A 19,449-nucleotide genomic window follows, 5' to 3' on the forward strand; every position below is an offset into this window, starting at 1 on the left:
ATTCAGGTTTCATTCCACTTGATGGTTCATTTATTTCTTCATTTTCTTTCCTTCTGTTTTTGCTTAAATTGTTTTCTGTTTTTCCTCTTTCTTGGATACAGAAAGAGAAAATTTTATTTTTATTTTTTATACCTTATTCTTTATTTTTAAAAATACTTTCTTCCATTTCATTTTCTTTAATTTTATTATATAAATTTTCTTACCTTTTTTCCCCCTTTTCTTCCCCCTTCTTGCTTCTATTCTATCAAGCTTCTTTTAAGAAGCAGACCAAAACACATATAGGATCTATCTTCCTTCATTTGATATTTTGTCTTCAATTTTTTAATTTTTATTTTTTATTTAATTAATTTTTCTTCCTCTAAAATGACAAAGCGAAGGAATTCACCCCAAAAGAAAGAACAAGAAGAAATGACAGCCAAGGGCTTAATCAACACAGATATAAGCAAGATGTCTGATGTAGAATTTAGAACCATGATAATAAAAACACTAGCTGGTGTTGAAAAAGTAGAGAATCCCTTTCTGCAGAGATAAAAGAAGTAAAATCTAGTCAGGACATAATTAAAAATGCTATAACTGAGATGCAATCTCAAATGGATGCCACAGCGGCAAAAATGGATGAAGCGGAGAAGCAAAGAGCGATATAGAAGACAACATTATGGAGAATAATGAAGCAGAAAAAAAAGAGAGAGATATAGGCAAAAGAGCATGATACAAGACTTAGAGAACTCAGTGACTTATTAAAAAGGAATAACATCTGAATCATAGGAGTCCCAGAAGATGAAAAGAGGGGAAAGGGGCAGAAGGTTTATGTGAGCAAATTATAGCAGAAAACTTTCCTAATCTGGGGAAGGACACAGACATCAAGATCCAAGAAGCACAGAAAACTCCCATTAGACTCAACAAAAACGGACCATCAACAAGGCATGTCATAGTAAAATTCACAAAATACACAGACAAGGAAAGAATTGTGAAAGCAGCAAGGGGGAAAAAAGTCGTAGATCTATAAGGGAAGACAGATCAGATTCACAGCAGACCTATCCACAGAAAATTGGCAGGCAAGAAAGGAGTGGCAGGATATATTCAACATGCTGAATAGGAAAAATACGCAGCAAAGAATTATTTATCCAGCAAGGCTGTCATTCAAAATAGAAGGAGAGAGAAAGGGTTTCCCAGACAAACATAACTAAAGGAGTTTGTGACCGCTAAACCAGCCCTGCAAGAAATTTTAAGGGGGCTCTTTGGAGAAAAGATAAAACAAAAAAAGACCAAAAGCAACAAAGAATGGAAAGGACCAGAGATTATCACCAGAAACACCAACTCTACAGGCAACACGATGGCTCTAAATTCATATCTTTCAGTACTCACTCTAAATATCAATTTAGATTGGATATCTAAATTGGATATCTGAATTGGATATCTAAATATCCAATCAAAAGACATAGGGTATCAGAATGGATAAGAAAAAAGATCCATCTATATGCTGTTTATAAGAGACTCATTTTAGACCTAAACACACTGACAGATTGAAAGTAAGGGAATGGAGTACCATCTATCATGCTAATGGTCATCAAAAGAAAGTTGGAGTAGACATACTTATATCAGACAAACTAGATTTTAAAATAAACACCATAACAAGAGATGAAGAAAGTCATTATATCGTAATTAAGGAGTCTGTCCACCAAGAAGATCTAACAGTTGTAAATATTTGTGTCACCAACGTTTCCACCCAAATATGTAAATCAATCACAAACATAAATTCATTGATAATAATACCGTAATAGTAAGAGACTTCAACACCCCACTCACAACAATGGACATACCACGTCAGCAGAAAATCAACAAGGAAACAATGGCTTTGAATGACACACTGGACTGAATGGACTTAACAGATATATTCAGAACTTTTCATCCTAAAGCAGCAGAACACACATTCTTCTCGAGTGCACAAGGATCATTCTCCAGAGTAGATCATATGCTGGGACACAAATCAGCCCTCAATGAGTACAGAAAGATCAAAATCATACCTTGCATGATTTTACACCACAATGCTATGAAACTCAGAGTCAACTAAAAGAAAAAATTTGGAAAGACCATGAATATTTGGAGATTAAAGAACATCCTACTAAAGAATGAATGGGTTAATCAGGAATTTAAAGAGGAAATTAAAAAGTACATGGAAGCCGATGAAAATGAAAACACGACAGTCTAAAACCTCTGGGATGGAGCAAAGGCAGTCACTCGAGGGAAATATATGGCAATCCAGGCCTTCCTAAAGAAGGAAGGAAGGTCTCAAATGCACAACCTAACGTTACACCTAAAAGAGCTGGGAAAAGAACAGCAAAAACAAACAAACAAAAACAAAAACAAAAAAATGAAAAAAAAAAAAAAAAACCTAAACCAGCAGAAAAAGGGAGATAATAAAGATTAGAGCAGAAATCAATGATATTGAAATAGAAAAAAAACAGTAAAACAGATCAATGAAACCAGGAGGTGGTTCTTTAAAAGAATTAACAAAATGGATAAAACTGTAGCCAGACTGATCAAAAAGAAAAAGGAAAGGACCCAAATAAATTAAATCATGAATGAAAGAGGAGAGACCACAACCAACACTGCAGAAATACAAGCAATAATAAGAATATCATGAGCAATTACATGCCAACAACTTGGGCAATCTGGAAGAAATGGACAAATTCCTAGAAACAAATAAACTACCAAAACTGAATCAGGAAGAAAAGGAAATTTGAACAGACCCATAACTGGTAAAGAAATTGAATCAGCAATCAAAAATCTCCCAAAAAACAGGAGTCCAGGGCTGGATGGCTTTCCAGGGGAATTCTACCAAACATTTAAAGAAGAGTTAACACCTATTCCTTTGAAGCTGTTCCAAAAAAAAAAGAATGGAAGGGAAACTTCCAAACTCATTCTACGAGGCCGGCATTACCTTGATTCCAAAACCAGGCAAAGCCCCCGCTAAAAAAAGAACTACAGACCAATTTCCCTGATGAACATGGATGCAAAAATTCTCAACAAGATACTAGCCAACCAGATCCAACAATACATTAAAAGAGTTATTCATTCACAATCAAGTGGGATTTATACCTGGGATACAGGACTGGTTCAATATCCACAAATCAATGTGATACATCACATTAATAAATGAAAGGATAAGAACCACATGATCCTCTCAATAGATGCAAAGAAAGCATTTGACAAAATACAGCATCCTTTCTTGGTAAAAAACCCTAAAGAAAGTAGGGATAGAAGGATCATACCTCAAGATCATAAAAGCCATATATGAGAGATCCACTGCCAATATCATCCTCAATGGAGAAAAACTGAGAGCTTTCCCCCTAAGGTCAGCAACACGACAGGGGTGTCCACTCTCACCACTGTTATTCAACATAGTATTGGAAGTCATAGCCTCAGCAATCAGAAAACATGAGGAAATAAAAGCATCCAAATCAGCAAGGAGGAAGTAAAACTTTCACTCTTCAAAGATGACATGATACTCTTATGTGGAAACCCAAAAGATTTCCCCCAAAAAACTGCTAGAACTGACCCATGAATTCAGCAAAGTCGCAGGATATAACATCAATGCACAGAAATCACTTGCATTTCACTACACAATAATGAAGCAGCAGAAAGAGAAATCAAGAAATCAATCCCACTTACAGTTGCACCAAAAACCATAAAATACTGAAGAATAAACCTAACCAAGGATGTGAAAAATCTATACGCTGAAAACTATAGAAAGCTTATGAAAGAAATTGAAGAGAACACACACACAAAAGGAAAAATATCCATGCTCCTGGATTGGAAGAAAAAATATTGTTAAAATGTTGATACTACCCAAAGCAATGTACATATTCAGTGCAATCCCTATCAAAATAACACCAGCATGCTTCGCAGAGCTAGAACAAACAATCCTAAAATTTGTATGGAACCAGATAAGACCCCAAATAGCCAAAGCAATCCTGAAAAAGAAAACCAAAGCTGGAGGCATCACAATCCCAGACTTCAAGCTGTATTACAAACATGTAATCATCAAGACAGTATGGTATTGGCGCAAAAACAGACACATAGATCAATGGAACAGAATAGAGAACCCAGAAATGGACCCACAAACGTACGGCCAACTAATCTTTGACAAGGCAGGAAAGAATATCCAATGGGATAAAGACAATGTTTTTAGCAAATGGTGTTAGGAAACCTGGACAGTGACATTCAGAAGAAAAAACCTGGACCACTTTCTTACACCGCACACAAAAATAAACTCAAAATGGACGAAAGACAGGAAGCCATCAAAATCCTAGAGGAGAAAGCAGGAAAAAACCTCTTTGACCTCAGCTACAGCAACTTCTTACTTGACATGTCTCCAGAGGCAAGGGAAACAAAAGCAAAAATGAACTATTGGGACCTCATTAAGCACGGCAAGGAAAACAGCACAACTAAAAGGCAACTGACGGAATGGGAGAAGATATTTGCAAACGACATATCAGATAAAGAGTTAGTACCCAAAATCTACAAAGAACTTATCAAACTCAACACCCAAAAAATAAATAATCCAGTGAAAAAATAGACAAAAGACATGAATAGACATTTTTCCAAAGAAGACATCCAGATGGCTAACAGGCTTAAAAAGATACTCAGCGTCACTCATAATCAGGGAAATACAAATCAAAACCACTATGAGATACTACCTCACACCTGTCAGAATGGCTAAAATTAACAACTCAGGCAATGACAGATGTTGGTGAGGATGTGGAGAAAGAGGAACCCTTTTGCACTGCTGGTGGGAGTGCCAACTGGTGCAGGCATTCTGGAAAACAGTATGGAGTTTCCTCAAAAAAAAGAAAAATGGAACTACCCTACAGCTGAGCAATTGCACTACTAGGTATTTATCCAAAGGATACAGGAATGCTTTTCGAAGGGGCACATACACCCCAGTGTTTATAGCAGTGCTATCAACAATAGCCAAAGTATGGAAAGAGCCCAAACATCCATCGACAGATAAATGAATAAAGAAGATGTAGTACGTGTGTGTGTGTGTGTGTGTGTGTGTGTGTGTGTGTGTGTAATGGAGTGTTACTCAGTGATCAAAAAAGAATGAAATCTTGCCATTGCCATTTGCAGTAACGTGGATGGAACTAGAGTGTATTATGCTAAGTGAAATTAGAGAAAGACAAATATCATATGACTTCTCTCATATGTGGAATTTAAGATAGAAAACAGATGAACACAAGAGAAGGGAAGCAAAAATAATATAAAAACAAGGAGGGGGACAAACCATAAGAGACTCTTAAATACAGAGAACAAACTGAGAGTTGGTGGACGAGTTGTGGGTGGGGGGATGGGCTAATTGGGCAAGGGACATTAAGGCAGACACTTGTTGGGATGAGCGCTAGGTGTTATATGTAGGGGATGAATCCCTGGAATCTACTCCTGAAATTATTATTGCACTATACATTGACTAACTTGGATGTAAATTTTTAAAAAATTAATAAATTTTAAAAATGAAAACGAATACGATTAAATACTTAACCAGAAAAAAAGAAAATTGAATCAGACCATAATCCATATTCAAATTCTAAATAAATGTTGATAAAATATTAATCTTTGTTTACAGGTTTATGACTGTTATAATATTATTCATAAACTATACCTTTTGATGTCCCCCTTTATATCTGTTTAATGATTTGACTCTAAGTTATACTTTGATATTAATAACTGATGGTACGGGTTTCTTTTTGCTTGTATATATGCCTCAGATATCTTTGCCCATTCCTCTGTTTTCAATCTTCTTATCATTTGGTTGAAATATATTTTGCGAAATCATCATATAGCTGGGTTTTTAAGGAACCCATCTGACAATCGTTCCTTTTTTATTTTTTTTATTTAAAAAAAATTTTTTTTAAGTTTATTCATTCTTGAGAGACAGAGAGAGAGACAGAGCACAAGCATGGGAGGGGCTGAGAGAAAGGGAGACACAGAATCCGAAGCTGGCTTCAGGCTCTGAGCTGTCAGCACAGAGCCTGATGCAGGACTCGAACCCACGAACTGCCAAGATCATGACCTGAGCCGAAGTCAGACACTTAACCAAGCCACCCAGGTGCCCCTATCATTCCTTTTTTTTTTTTAATTTTTTTGTAATGTTTATTTATTTTTGACAGAGAGAGAGAGAGAGAGAGAGAGAGAGAGAGAGAGAGAGACGGAGCATGAGTGGGGGAGGGGCAGAGAGAGAGGGAGACACAGAATCTGAAACAGGCTCCAGGCTCTGAGCGGTCAGCACAGAGCCCGGCGAGGGGGTCCAACTCACAGACCGCGAGATCATGACCTGAGCCGAAGTCGGACGCTCAACCGACTGAGCCACCCAGGCGCCCCTGTCGTTCCTTTTTTAATGAGAAATTTCAGTTTGCTCAGATTTGGTGTAATACTGGATATATTTAATTTTGTTTATTTAATCTTATGTTTATTACTTATTTTCTGTTGTTTTTTTTTCTTTTTTCTTAGGCTTATTATCACTGGTTTGTTCAAGTTGTCATTCATTATGTTTGTTTTCTTCCTAATTAATTCTGAAGTTTCAGAGGAGGATCACATTTCATCAAGTCTTACATTTCTTTTCCTCCCATTCACTGTCATACTTACATATAATAACTATTACTGGCAATAAAATACTACTTTATTCTCCATCAAGATAGCCTTTCCGATCAAATATTTCATTTCACTTTTATCCCTTCCCTCTGACCCCCCACGCAATCACAATAAGTGATTTAGAAGACTCTTATTCCTCCTACCATTTCCCCCACTCCCCACCATGAGACCTTGGGAATGTCTTTTACTTCCCCAACCATACAGTTTTAACTCCCACAAACAAACAACTCATAAAATTTCTCTTAGGGGTGTCTGGGTGGCTCATTCAGTTAAGCATCCAACTTTTGATTTCTCCTCAGGTCATGATCTCACAGTTGTGAGATTGAGCCCTGCATTGGGCTCTGCACTGAGCACAGAGCCTTCTTAAGATTCTCTCCCTCTCCCTCTGCCCCTTCTCTGCTTGCTCTGTGTGTGTGTGTGTGTGTGTGTGTGTGTGTGTGTGTGTGTTTCTCTCTCTCAATAATAAAAAAAAAACTATCTTAAATAATTTCCTTTCTATTTCAAGATTCTTTAGCACTTAATATTACATATTCCATAAAAGATTACTTTCAAACTTCTAGAAAAGAAGGAAGCATCTGTTTTGACATCTCTGTGTTTCTACCACCTCAGGAGCATATATGTTTCTGCCCACCTATTTTCTTCCTTCGTGCTCTTTTAGGAGTCGGAGGAATTGGAATGCCCTCATGCTGGCCTCTACTGATCTTCACCAGGGTCTTCAGGATTCTAAATGCCAAGCTTTTCCCCAAATCTATTACTTTCTAGTTCTCTTGGTGCACTCTGACACCTCTCTGGTGCTTCCCTAGTTGAGAGGGGAAAGAATCCCATGCCCATTCTTTCTTCCAGGACACAACCAGAGCTGAAGGTTTGACATAGCCCTGGCAGCCTAGAGAGACCAGCAACATTTGAATTTCAAAGGCAGACAGCTTTGAGGTGGTAGTTAAAGGGATATGAGCCATCTTCCAGTCTCCATGTTCACAGAAGCCCTTCCAAAATTTTTATTAAAGTAAATACAAAAGAGTAAGAATAACATTATAAATAAAGGAAAATGATCAACTTCAGTTTTAAAAAATGCCCTTGTCACACAGATGTTTTAAATCTTACTAGTAGATTCCTCCTCTGCTGAGAAGAACTTGGAATATTTTAATGGAACAGAATTCCCTCCCAATTAGACGGCCTATGGCAGAGAGCCCTTTCATCTTGGGTCAGAATTTTCCCAGTAATAAGCCAGATGGGCAAAGGAAAGGATGAACAGAAAACCACAGTGACCCATGTACAAAGCCAGGCCAGAAATTGTAATCCTCTCCAAGGATCCCATCTCTTTTTCATGACAGACTTGATTACTTGTAATGACCCAGGTAAACCAGCACACATTTTCCATTTTGCCCTGACCTGTAGTTGGTATTGATGCAGAAGTTATTAGTGGCTAAGAATACTTTGAGAGATAAAGAATAAGGTCCAAAAATTCTCACCACAGAATTAACAACATTATTGGTAATTGATACACTTTTCTGGTTTTTCTTTGAGTATTTTGTAGGCACTCAAAAACAAGTTTGTTGAATTCATGAATAACTACATGTTACACCGTGTTTCCTATAACACTAGGTTATAGCTAGATTTTCTCATTAACATGGAGTATTATTTTACTATGGGGAAAAAAGCACTTTTCAGAAACTAAATGATGGGAATTAGCCACTTTTCTTCCCTGAGCATAATATATTGGAAATATTGGAGTATTACTTGTTTCAGGAAATAATTGTGCTTATTATCATTCAAGCTGACATCTTTCTTCTTCTACCTTCTTTTTTTTTAATGTTTATTTATTTTTGAGAGAGAGATGGAGAGACAGAGCATGAGGCAGGGAGGGGCAGTGAGAGGGGGAACCACAGAATCCGAAGCAGGCTCCAGGCTCTGAGCTGTCAGCACAGAGCCTGATGCAGGACTTGAACTCATGAACCGTGAGATCATGACCTGAGCCAAAGTCAGCTGCTCAACCAACTGAGCCATCCAGGTGCCCCTCTTCGTCTACCTTCTTATGAAGGGTGTAGCAAAGGTTAAGTTTTAGTGTGTGTGCACTTGTGTGTGATGTGCACGTGCGTGTGTGTGTGTATGTGTAACCAGTTTTTATATTTTTTATATTGAGGTATAACTGACATATAACATTACATTCAGGCATAATGATTCAATATTTGTATATATTGCAAAATGATTACCATATTAAGTCTAGTTAACATCCATCATAATATACAGTTACAAATATTTTTTGTTTTGATGAGAACTTTTAAGATCTCTCAGGGTGCCTGGGTGGCTCAGACGATTGAGCATCCGACTCTGGATTTCAGCTCAGGTCACAATCCCAGGATATTGGGATTGAGCCCCACATCAGGCTCCATACTGAGCTTGGAGCCTGCTTGGAATTCTCTCTCTCTCTCTCTCTCTCTCTCTCTCTCTCTCTCTCTCTGCCCTTCTCCCCTGCCTGGTCTCTCTTTGTCTCTCTCTCTCTCAAAGGAAAAAAAAAACGTTAAAAAAAATTAAGATCTACTCTCTTAGCAACTTTCAAATATTAATATTTCAGTATTAAGTATAGTCATCGTGCTGTGTATTACAACCCCATGACTTATTTTGTAACTAAAAGCGTGTACCTGCAAAAGGTTAAATTTTCTAAAGCAAATAAATACTGCTAAGTTTTTCTGCTCTATGCAACACATTTTCTTGGTCTCATTGTCATGTTTCTATCCAATTTATTCCTTGCCTTACAGTTAAAGGCAAGGTTGATCTGGAAAAGCTGATGAATGAAGTGAAATCTTTTTCGGGTGAGTAAGACATTACTTAAACATTTTTAATTAAATTCTAACCCTATGTTATATTTTGCATAGTGTTTTCCCAATATTATATCATAAATTTATTAATGTTGATATTTTACATATTTTCATGAAGTATTTCCATTCAACTTTACTTCTCCCTTTGACTTTGAATTATCTAGCATTTGGCTACAAAAGAAAATGGTGATATTTAAGTAATAATGATATTTTCTTGTAGTTTCTGCCAGTATTATATTGATCCTAACCAGTGTTTAAATCAGAGGTTTAACAAACGGGCCACCCATGAATTGAATCCAGTCTGCAGTCAAGTTTTGTAAGATAAGGCAACACTGGCCCTACATTTCCTCACCACAATAACTGATGTATTTTCTCTTGGGACAAGGCATGTGCTAGTTTCACTCATTCCTTCTTTGTCTAGGCTCCTATAAGCTTTTGAGTTAATGACTACTGGCTTGAGTAGCCAAATAGGCACAGAATATAGGAAGATGAATAAGTTTAGAAAATATTCTGCTTTAAATAATAATCACATGATTCAACATTAAAAAGAGAAAAACAGATTAAATATCCTAAATTACTAGCCAATTATATAACCATTTTCTTCTATGGTGTCTTGCCATTAGTCTTAGGAGGCCACTCTGTCTTTACGAAGAATCAAGGAATAAGTTTTGCCTCATTATTCTTAAACACTATTAGAATATATGAGAATATGAAAGTGAGGATGGTATTCTTCTAAGTCAGCCGTTTCATTATTTTGGATCATTATAATGTCCTAAAATTTCCATGTGTCAACAATCCGTTTTTCTTTCAAAGGAGACAAAGTTGATGCCAATAGACTTGAAAGTGTTTTCGAAAACTTGGGGATCAAGCTCACACCTAATGAACATTTGAACTTGCTGAAGACACTGCCACTTGATGGTGAGTCTTATGGGTGCTATTTTGGTGTTTTAGAAAGACTAGTTTTGTAGAAGTATATGAAAAATTACAAAATAAATTAAAAATGCTTGAAAACTGTTAAAAAGCTAATGCAAATACACAGAAAAATCTCACCACTTGGATTTTGATTTAAAAATCATCTGTCTAAAAATAAAAAATAAGATAAAATAAATTAAAAAATAAAAAAAAATAAAAATCATCTGTCTAAGCCTTTTCAGTTATGAGTTGCTATCAAAGGAAAAATTCATTACTCAGCCCTCAGGTTACTGATCAGCTGGATTTAAAAAAAAAAAAAAAGCATTTAAAAAAAAGAAAAAAGAAAGAGAGGAAGGTGTCCAGTTTTCCCAGCACCAACTAATAGTTGTGTGTTTCTGCAGCATCGAATATATTGTTTATCAATAAGTGGGTAATATGGCACATTGAGAAAAGGCCATAGTTCTTAACTACAACAAAAAATTTCATAAAAAATGCTTTTAGTCCTCTAACCCAAAGATAATCATTATTAATATTTTCATACATTTCCTTCTAGTGCACAGTAGATACTAGATTGATAGATAATATTTATGTGTTATTAATTTATTTATAACTGTTATGTCTTCACAATGGTAACGTATTTATCATAGAAACCTTGATAGTGTAGATAAGTGAAAATAAAACCTCTCTATTCCCAACTCAAAGTGATAGCTACCGTGAAAAATGAGATGTATATTTTACAGTTTTCCATCTTTGAATATATGTCCTTTTTTTATTTGACAGCCTTGTGGATAAATCTTTGTAAGCATTCTGAAATCTTTTGAGATGAAATTCCTTTAAGTAGACTTACAGAATGGAAGATATTTTGTCTTCTCACTTGCCTTTCAGAATATTTATAATTTGAACTCCCACAAACAGTATTTGAGGCTGTTATTGTCCCTACATTCTCAATACAGAAGAACAACAACAAAAAAGAGTATCTCATGATTATGATTTCCAATTTACTCCTTTACCCCTGAGAGCAAACATTTTGGTGTATCTATTTATCTGTTTGTAATTTGAAATGTTCCTTACTCGAAGATTTCTAAACTCTTTCTTTCTGACTCTGTTTTCAAAATACCCATTTTTTATAGCTGATGGAAAAGTGTATAAGAAAAGGTTGATGAAGGGCCTAAAGTCTCTCAAACGTGAGTAAGAAGCACTGTGAAAAGACAGAATCTGAAACCTTTAGTTGTGTCGTTAAAATCGGAATCGTCCTTTCCTATATAGTTGTGTCTTTATTTATGTTTCTTTAGTAGATCTGCATTTTATCAGGTAAACCAAGTAGTTTCCTGCACTAATACTTTACAGAAAGTGTTAAACTGTCTGGGATTTTCCTACCTTAGCCCCAAAGAAACAAAATAAAGTACGAAGCAAAAGGTGAAGAATGAATGCTGTCAGGTAAAGATTTCAATCAAAAGTAAAGGCAAATAATTTGAAAGTGCAGGCAACAAAAATACCTCTTGTTTTATAGAATATTATGTCAGTCGCCTCTAGCTCTGGCTTTTCAGAATCCTAACATAAAAGTGAAAGGAAGTTTATTGTCCTATTCACTGAACAAAACTGGATTTTTGGTGTTTGCCTTGAAAATCTTAACAATAATGCTAAGAAATATGTGAAGTGTTCCTTATTATAATAAAACATATGCTTGATAAAGAGGAATAATAACACAGTAGAGTGAATGCACGGCCCCAGTTTTAGAAAGATTGTTTTACTATATTCCTTTCCTGCTCCTTACTTAGGAGGCAGTGTTGATGTCAATAAGCTGGACACTCTTTTAGAAAACATGGGAATCAGCATCACAGAAGGAGAATTCATGGATCTGATAGAAAGATTGCCAGATGATGGTGAGCACTGACATTCCCCCTTTACTTTTTAAGAGATATTTATTGTTTTCATCTTTATTGAGATGCAGTCAACATATAACGTTGTGTAAGTTTAAGGTGTAAACCTGTTGATTTTATATACTTGTATATTGCAAAACGTTTATGCCATAACTAACACCCCTGTTGCATCACATAATTACCTTTCTTTTTTATGGTGAAAACATTTACGATCTACTCTCTTAGGAACTTTCAAGTATGTAAGACAGTGTTATTAACTATAATCACCATTCTGTATTATAGTCTCAGAATTTACTCACATTAGAAATGGGAGTTTGTACCTTTAACCTAACACCTCCCCATTTCCCCACCTCCTCCCTCAGCCCCTCATAACCACAATTTTACTGTTTCTGTGAGTTCAGTTTTTTTAGATTCCACATGCAAGTGATATCATATAGTATTGGTCTTTCTCTGTCCAACTTATTTCACTTAGCACAACGCCTTCAAAGTTTATCCATGTCACAAATGGCAAGATTTCCTTTTTTCTCATGGCTGAATAATTTTCTATTGTATATAATATACCACATCTTTCTCTAATCATCTGTTGATAGAGACATATCTTGGTTATTGTGATTAATGTTTCAATGAACATGGGAGTGCAGATATCTTTTTGAAATCCTCTTTCAAAGTGGGATTTTGAATCATATGCTGTGGGATTGCTGGATTATATGGTAACTCTATTTTTCATTACTTGAGGAACCTCTGTACTGTTTTCCACAGTGGTTGCACCAATTTATATTCCCACCAACGGTGAACAAGGGTTTCCCTTTCTCCACATCTCCATCAACATTTGTTATCTCTTATCTTTTTGATGATAGCCATTCTAACAAGTGTGAGGTGATATCTCATTATGGTTTTGATTTGCATTTCCCTGATGATTAGTAATTTTGAGCACCTTTTCATGTACCTATTGGCCATTTGTGTGTGTTCTTTAAAAAGATGGCCATTCAGTTTCTTTGCCCATTTTTTCCCTGGATTTTTGGGGGGTTTGCTACTGAATGTACAAGTTCCTTATATAGTTTGAATATTAACCCCTTACCAGAAATGCAGTTTGAAAATATTTTCTCTCATTCTGTAAGTTGCCTATTCATTTGTTTGATTGTTTCTTTTTCTGGGCCGAGGCCTTTTGGTGTGATGTAGTCCCACTTAGTAATTTTTTCTTTTCTTTTTCTTTCTCTTTCTTTCTTTCTTTCTTTTTTTTTTTTTTTTTTTGCTTGTGCTTTTTGTGTCCTATCTAAAAAAATAATTGCCAAGACTCATGTCAAGGAGCTTTCTTCCCTATGTTTTCTTCTGGAATTTTTACAGTTTTCAGGTCCTACATTTAAGTCTTTAATCCATTTCAAGTTCATTTTTGTGAGTGGTATGAGATTATGGCACAGTTTCATCCTTTTGCGTGTGGTTATCCAGTTTTCCCAATACCATTATATCAGAGACTATCCTTTCCCTATTGAGTATTCTTGGCTGCCTTGTTGACAGTTGACTGTATATGTGAAGTTTTATTTCCAGGCTCTCAATTCTGTTCTCTTGGCCCATGTATCTATTTTTATGCTGTACCATACTGCTTGATGAGCCTTGTAATAATAGTTTGAAATCAAGAAGGGTAATGCCTCCAGCCTAGTTCTTCTTTCTTAGTATTGCTTTGGCTGTTCGGGGTCCTTTGTGGTTCCATATAAATTAAGGATTTCTTTGTATGTCTATGAAAAAAATACCATTGAAATTTTTATAGGAATTGGATTGAATCTATAAATGACTTTTGGTAGTATAGACATTTTAACAATATTAATTTTTCTGACCCATGAATATGAGATATATTTCCATTTGCTTGTGTCTTCTTCGATTTCTTTCATCAAGGTTTTGTAGTTTTCATTATATAGATCTTCCACCTCCTTATTTAAATTTATTCCGAAGGGGCGCCTGGGTGACTCAGTCAGTTAAGTGTCGAACTCTCAATCTCAGTTCAGGTCTTGATCTCCGGGATGTGAGTTCAGGCCCCACATTGGGCTCCGCACTGGTTGTTAAGCCTATTTGTAGATAGATAGATAAATAGATACATACATACATACATACATACATACATACATACATACATACATACATTTATTCCCAAATATCTTGGGTTTTTTATGCTATTGTGAGTGGTATTGTTTTCTTTATATCTTTTTCAGATATTTCATTGTTAGTGTATAGAAATGCAACTGATTTCATTATGCTGATTTTGTATCCTGCAACTTTACTAAATTCATTGATTAGTTCTAACAGTTTTTTGGTGGAGTCTTCAGGACTTTCTATATATAAGATGATATAATCTGCAAACAAAGACAATTATGCTTCTTCCTTCCTATTTGGATGCTTTTTCTTCCCTTAGACTGATTGCTCTAGAATAGACTTCCAGTATTGTGTTGAGTAGAGGTGGTGAGAATGTGTACCCTTGTCTTGTTCACAAGGCTCATTTTCTTTTCTTTTCTTTTTTTTTTTTTTTTTTTAACGTTTATTTATTTTTGAGACAGGGAGAGACAGAGCATGAACAGGGGAGGGTCAGAGAGAGGGAGACACAGAATCTGAAACAGGCTCCAGGCTCTGAGCTGTCAGCATAGAGCCTGACGCGGGGCTCGAACTCACGGACCGCGAGATCATGACCTGAGCCGAAGTCGGCCACTTAACGGACTGAGCCACCCAGGCGCCCCACAAGGCTCATTTTCTTATAGGCTTTTCTTTCTCACTTCAAACCAGTGGGTTGAGTTTTTTTTTTAATAAAATAGAATAAAATAGTAAAGCTAGATATTGTTTCATGAGTCTTCATGATCACTTGTGTGTGTGTGCACGTGCTCAGAGTTCTCAGTATGGTTTACAGTAAAAATTTTTGAAAATCACTGGCTTAAATGATAGTAATATAACAGTTCTATTTTCAGGCTCTTTCCACACTGTTCCTGTAGGATTCCACTTAACCATATGTATTTAAGATTTCAAGCCTTTTATCTCAAACCTATACTTATTTCATACATTTCAGTTTAGGACACTGAGGTCTTTTTATGTACCATGGCAGGGGCAAGATCTGATAATATAAAAATTTAGTTAAAGTAAGGAATAATAAAATTTTTATATATATATATATATATATATATATATATGTATATATATATATATATATATACACATATATATATATACATGTATATACATATACATACCTTAAATTTATATATATATACATGTATACATATATCCATATATATATACACATATGTATATGTGTATATATATATATATATATACACACACACATACCTTAAATGTTTTGTTTCCATGAAAAAAATTGAGCCAATGCTATTTTAATTTAATGTAGCCATGCTCTTTGGAGATTTTCTTGCACAAATATACCCATTTGTCATCTACACTCCCATTTTCTGTTTCTCTCTTTTCTTAAGTTTTTTTAAAATTTATTTTGAGAGAGAGCATGCATGTGTGTGCATGAGCTGGGGAGGGACAGAGAGAGAGGGAGAAGAAGAGGGAGGGAGGGAGGGAGGGAGCGAGGGAGGGAGAGAGAGAGAGAGAGAGAGAGAGAGAGAGAGAGAGAGAGAACCCCAAGCAGGTTCCACACTGTCAGCGCAGAGCCTGTTGTGGGGCTCATCCTCATGAACTGTGAAATCATAATCTGAACTGAAACCAAGAATTGGATGCTTAACTAGCTAAGCCATCCAGGCACCCCCCATTTTTAGTTTCTCTTAAGTGGAGCAAAGTGCTTTTTTAAACGTTGAGCAGAATTTTCCATCAGAATCCATCTAGATCTTAATTCTTTCCCCAATTTTTTTATAGTTCTTTATCCACACCAAATTCAACACAACTATTTTTTAGCAATTTGCCTTTACATAAACTCTCTAAAACATTCAAATTTGTTTTTATGGTAATAACTCCCTTTTCCATTTATAGTTCCTCAGTTTATATAATGATTAAGTTATCAATTTAATAATAAGTACACCTCTTTATAAAAAGAAGCCTGGAAACAAGTTCAACAAGTCAACCCATAAGAACACAAATGTGCTGGCTTACTAAAAGTGTAGCTTACTAGATGTAAAAGTTTAGCATACCATCAGCATCAGTATGAATGATGAATATAGTTCAGGCCATCAGGTTGATTAAACGGAGATCAATTAAGAGATCTCCTATATCAACAAATCCATATTGAGACATAGATATCCCAGTGGAAATCCAAATTCAACATATGAAAAGTAAACTATTTTCCCTGTTAAATTCATTCCTAGTTATTTTCTTATTCCTCTGCTGCTGTCATCTACCCACAATTGCCCATGAAATAAGCCACAAACTATCTTTGACTTATGTTCCCTCATTTTCTCTCCTAAACATATCCCAAAGACATATTCTCTGACTTTGCTACCCTACTGATGAATCTTCATCATCCTTCACTTACTGCTACAGAAGGCTCCCGATTGGTGTAACAGCCACTGGTCACACTGCCTTAAATTCATTCTGTACACACTAGCCTGAATGACTTAACCAGAGTGAAAATCTGACTTTGTCATTCCTCCGATTAAAACCTTTCACTGGGGGTGCCTGGGTGGCTCAGTCAGTTAAGTGTCTGGCTCAGGTCATGATCTCACAGTTCCTGAGTTCAAACCCTGTGTCAGGCCTTGCACTGTTAGCGTGGAGTCTGCTTAGGATAGTCTCTCTCTGCCCCTGGCCTGCTTGCTCGCTCTCTCTCTCTCTCTCTCTCTCTCTCTCTCTCAAAAATAAATAAATAATAAACATTAAGAAATTTTTTAATTAAAAAGAAGACTTTCAGTGAACCCCTCTTACCTTATATGCATCGAGTCTTGCAATATTCCAGACACAGTGCTAAGCATTTTTATGATAAATTAATTTATTCATTCATGTAACAATGTCTATTAAACACCTAACACCTAGCAGTCTCTATTTTAGCCTTAGGAATACAGCCATAAACAAAGCAAATTAATGTAAATTTTGTGGAGCCAAGATTTGTATCTTTTTTTTCCCCACTACTCTATTCCCAAATCCAAGCAATCTGATGTCAGTGTCTAAACTGTTGGTTCCAACCAATCTCTTTCAAATCATCTTTCCACTCCCTACATGACATTTTTCCCTCAAGCAAAATTTAAAAGCTTTAGTTTTACCACACACTCTGCTCTTCATTGATCCTTTTCCTGAAATTTTTTGTCTTTCTCCAATGATAGAAAGCAACATAATACCACAAACAATAGTTTTAAATGTATACCAGTCATGTGTTATCAGCCATTCCTAAAGAAACATGGAGTTCGAAACAGAACGAATCCAAAAGACTTAAGAGAACATTTTACCTAAGATAAACTGTATGATTCAAACAATCTTAGTGTCCCTTGCAGATAATGGAGCTATCTATCAAAATCCAAGAATTATAAATTTAAAAAAGGACAAGATATAGTGAATGGCTTTCATCTAGGCTCTACTCTAGTTCATAATTTAAGTGTTTTATGCTTTATTTTTTTTTGAGTTTGGATTTTTCAGTGTGTAAATTTTGTCTTGACTTGTAGATAAAGGGAAGGTCAAACTAGATACGTTGATTGAAGAATTGAGTTCTGTCTTAGGTAAGTGAAAAGTTACTTAATTCTTTACACGGTTCAAATGATATTTTCTACCATCCCTTTATTTGTTAATTTCACTATTTTAACCTTTCATTGATTAAATATTTCTACCTGCTTTGATAACCTATTTATTTTTGATAATCTGTGCTTTTGCAACAGAGGTACTAGGTCTTTACCTATGAGAAGAAATTTCAAAATGTAGGTTATAACTGAGATACTACATGTAGACATAATTATTTGAATAGGTCATCAACAACATAATTTTCTGCGCAGTGATATTAGCCTTATATTATTATATGTAGTATTTTCCTCCAACATGAAGATGTGCCTTTTATTATAAATAAGGAACAATATATATTTTTAAGTCTGGTATTCACTCCGCATAATACAGCAGGTGACCTTAGGTCTTTGTTTTTCATCTGGCAATAGAATATGGTACTGTCCAAATACATTTTGTTCTGTCTTTCACAATTTGTATTCTTTTGATAATGTTGTATTATAGCCACAGACTTTTCTTAATAATGTGAGAATGTTTTTATTCCTAATTCCACCATTTGATCCTCACTCAACCATAGCCCTAGGAGAGATTACCAGGAACTGTCCAGACCTTCACCATTATTGATTTTCTTTGAGATGAGCTGACATCTGAATGTCAGGATAGTTTCGTCCTGGTTTTGTCTCTGAATCATTTGTTTAATTATTTGTTCATACAGCAGCTACATAGAAGCATTTAAGACTCTGAAAAGCAGAACTCAAACAGCTGTGACACAAACAAAACTAGCTGAAGGTGTTATAAGAAGGAAATGGAAGGCAGTCTAGAATCATGGTCCAGTATTTCTTAGGCCTGAAAGAAAACTAGTCCCAATAATGCCTTAAGTCTACCTTACATAATCAAGTTATCTTTTCTTAGATAAATTGGTCTATGGTATGAATCTAAGTACAATACGCACTATTAACAATGGGGCAAATCCCCCTCTAGTCAAAAGAAAATTGAAGGCAATTCTATCATTTATCCCGGGAATTTTACCTGGCTTATTGTACTGAATAATAGGGCATGGACTGTATGATATGCTCAGTCAGCCACAAATTTTTTTTATTACTGTAGATGGAATACGTTATACTTAGGAATCTGTTCCACTAGATATTATTTATTTCCCCAGAAAAGTTTCTAATCTCATGGACTCTTTATAAGAAGGCAAGGTCCATCAAGAGTATTGGAAAGTCATGCACAATTCATACACATAAATTGTCACTTAACCCCACAGCAGTTCTTTAAATTGATTTGCTAGTAAAAGGATGAGTTATAGAGTTAGGATTGTCCTAACTGTAGCAAACTGATTGTCTCTAGTAAAACTTAAACTTTAATAAGTTATTGATAGGAGTAAGGGAGATCATGATAGGCTAAATCAGAAGTATATAATTAAGTAATAAAAAGAATAAATATGACAAAATAAGAATAAAAATACGTGAAAAGTATACAAAGCACTGATAATCAGTGTTTTCTTATTCTCATGATCTTACATGGAAGCTGTCTACTTCATGCAGTTTTCCGCTTGT

At 35.5% G+C, this 19,449-nt stretch overlaps 1 protein-coding gene across 1 annotated transcript in view; it reads left to right on the plus strand.

Moving 5' to 3' along the window:
* LOC145715199 (uncharacterized) overlaps positions 1 to 19,449 on the plus strand; it is a 37,369-nt gene that overhangs the window by 10,294 nt on the left and 7,626 nt on the right. Inside the window, exons 8-12 of the mRNA XM_081794899.1 lie at positions 9,408 to 9,461; positions 10,281 to 10,385; positions 11,510 to 11,563; positions 12,158 to 12,262; positions 17,842 to 17,895. Of these exons, the coding sequence (XP_081651025.1) occupies positions 9,408 to 9,461; positions 10,281 to 10,385; positions 11,510 to 11,563; positions 12,158 to 12,262; positions 17,842 to 17,895 (372 nt within the window). The remainder of the gene's footprint in view (positions 1 to 9,407; positions 9,462 to 10,280; positions 10,386 to 11,509; positions 11,564 to 12,157; positions 12,263 to 17,841; positions 17,896 to 19,449) is intronic.

This window comes from Panthera onca (assembly GCF_046562875.1).
Source record: "Panthera onca isolate mPanOnc1 chromosome E1 unlocalized genomic scaffold, mPanOnc1 haplotype 2 h2.Chr16_ul_9, whole genome shotgun sequence".
Taxonomy (NCBI): domain Eukaryota; kingdom Metazoa; phylum Chordata; class Mammalia; order Carnivora; family Felidae; genus Panthera; species Panthera onca.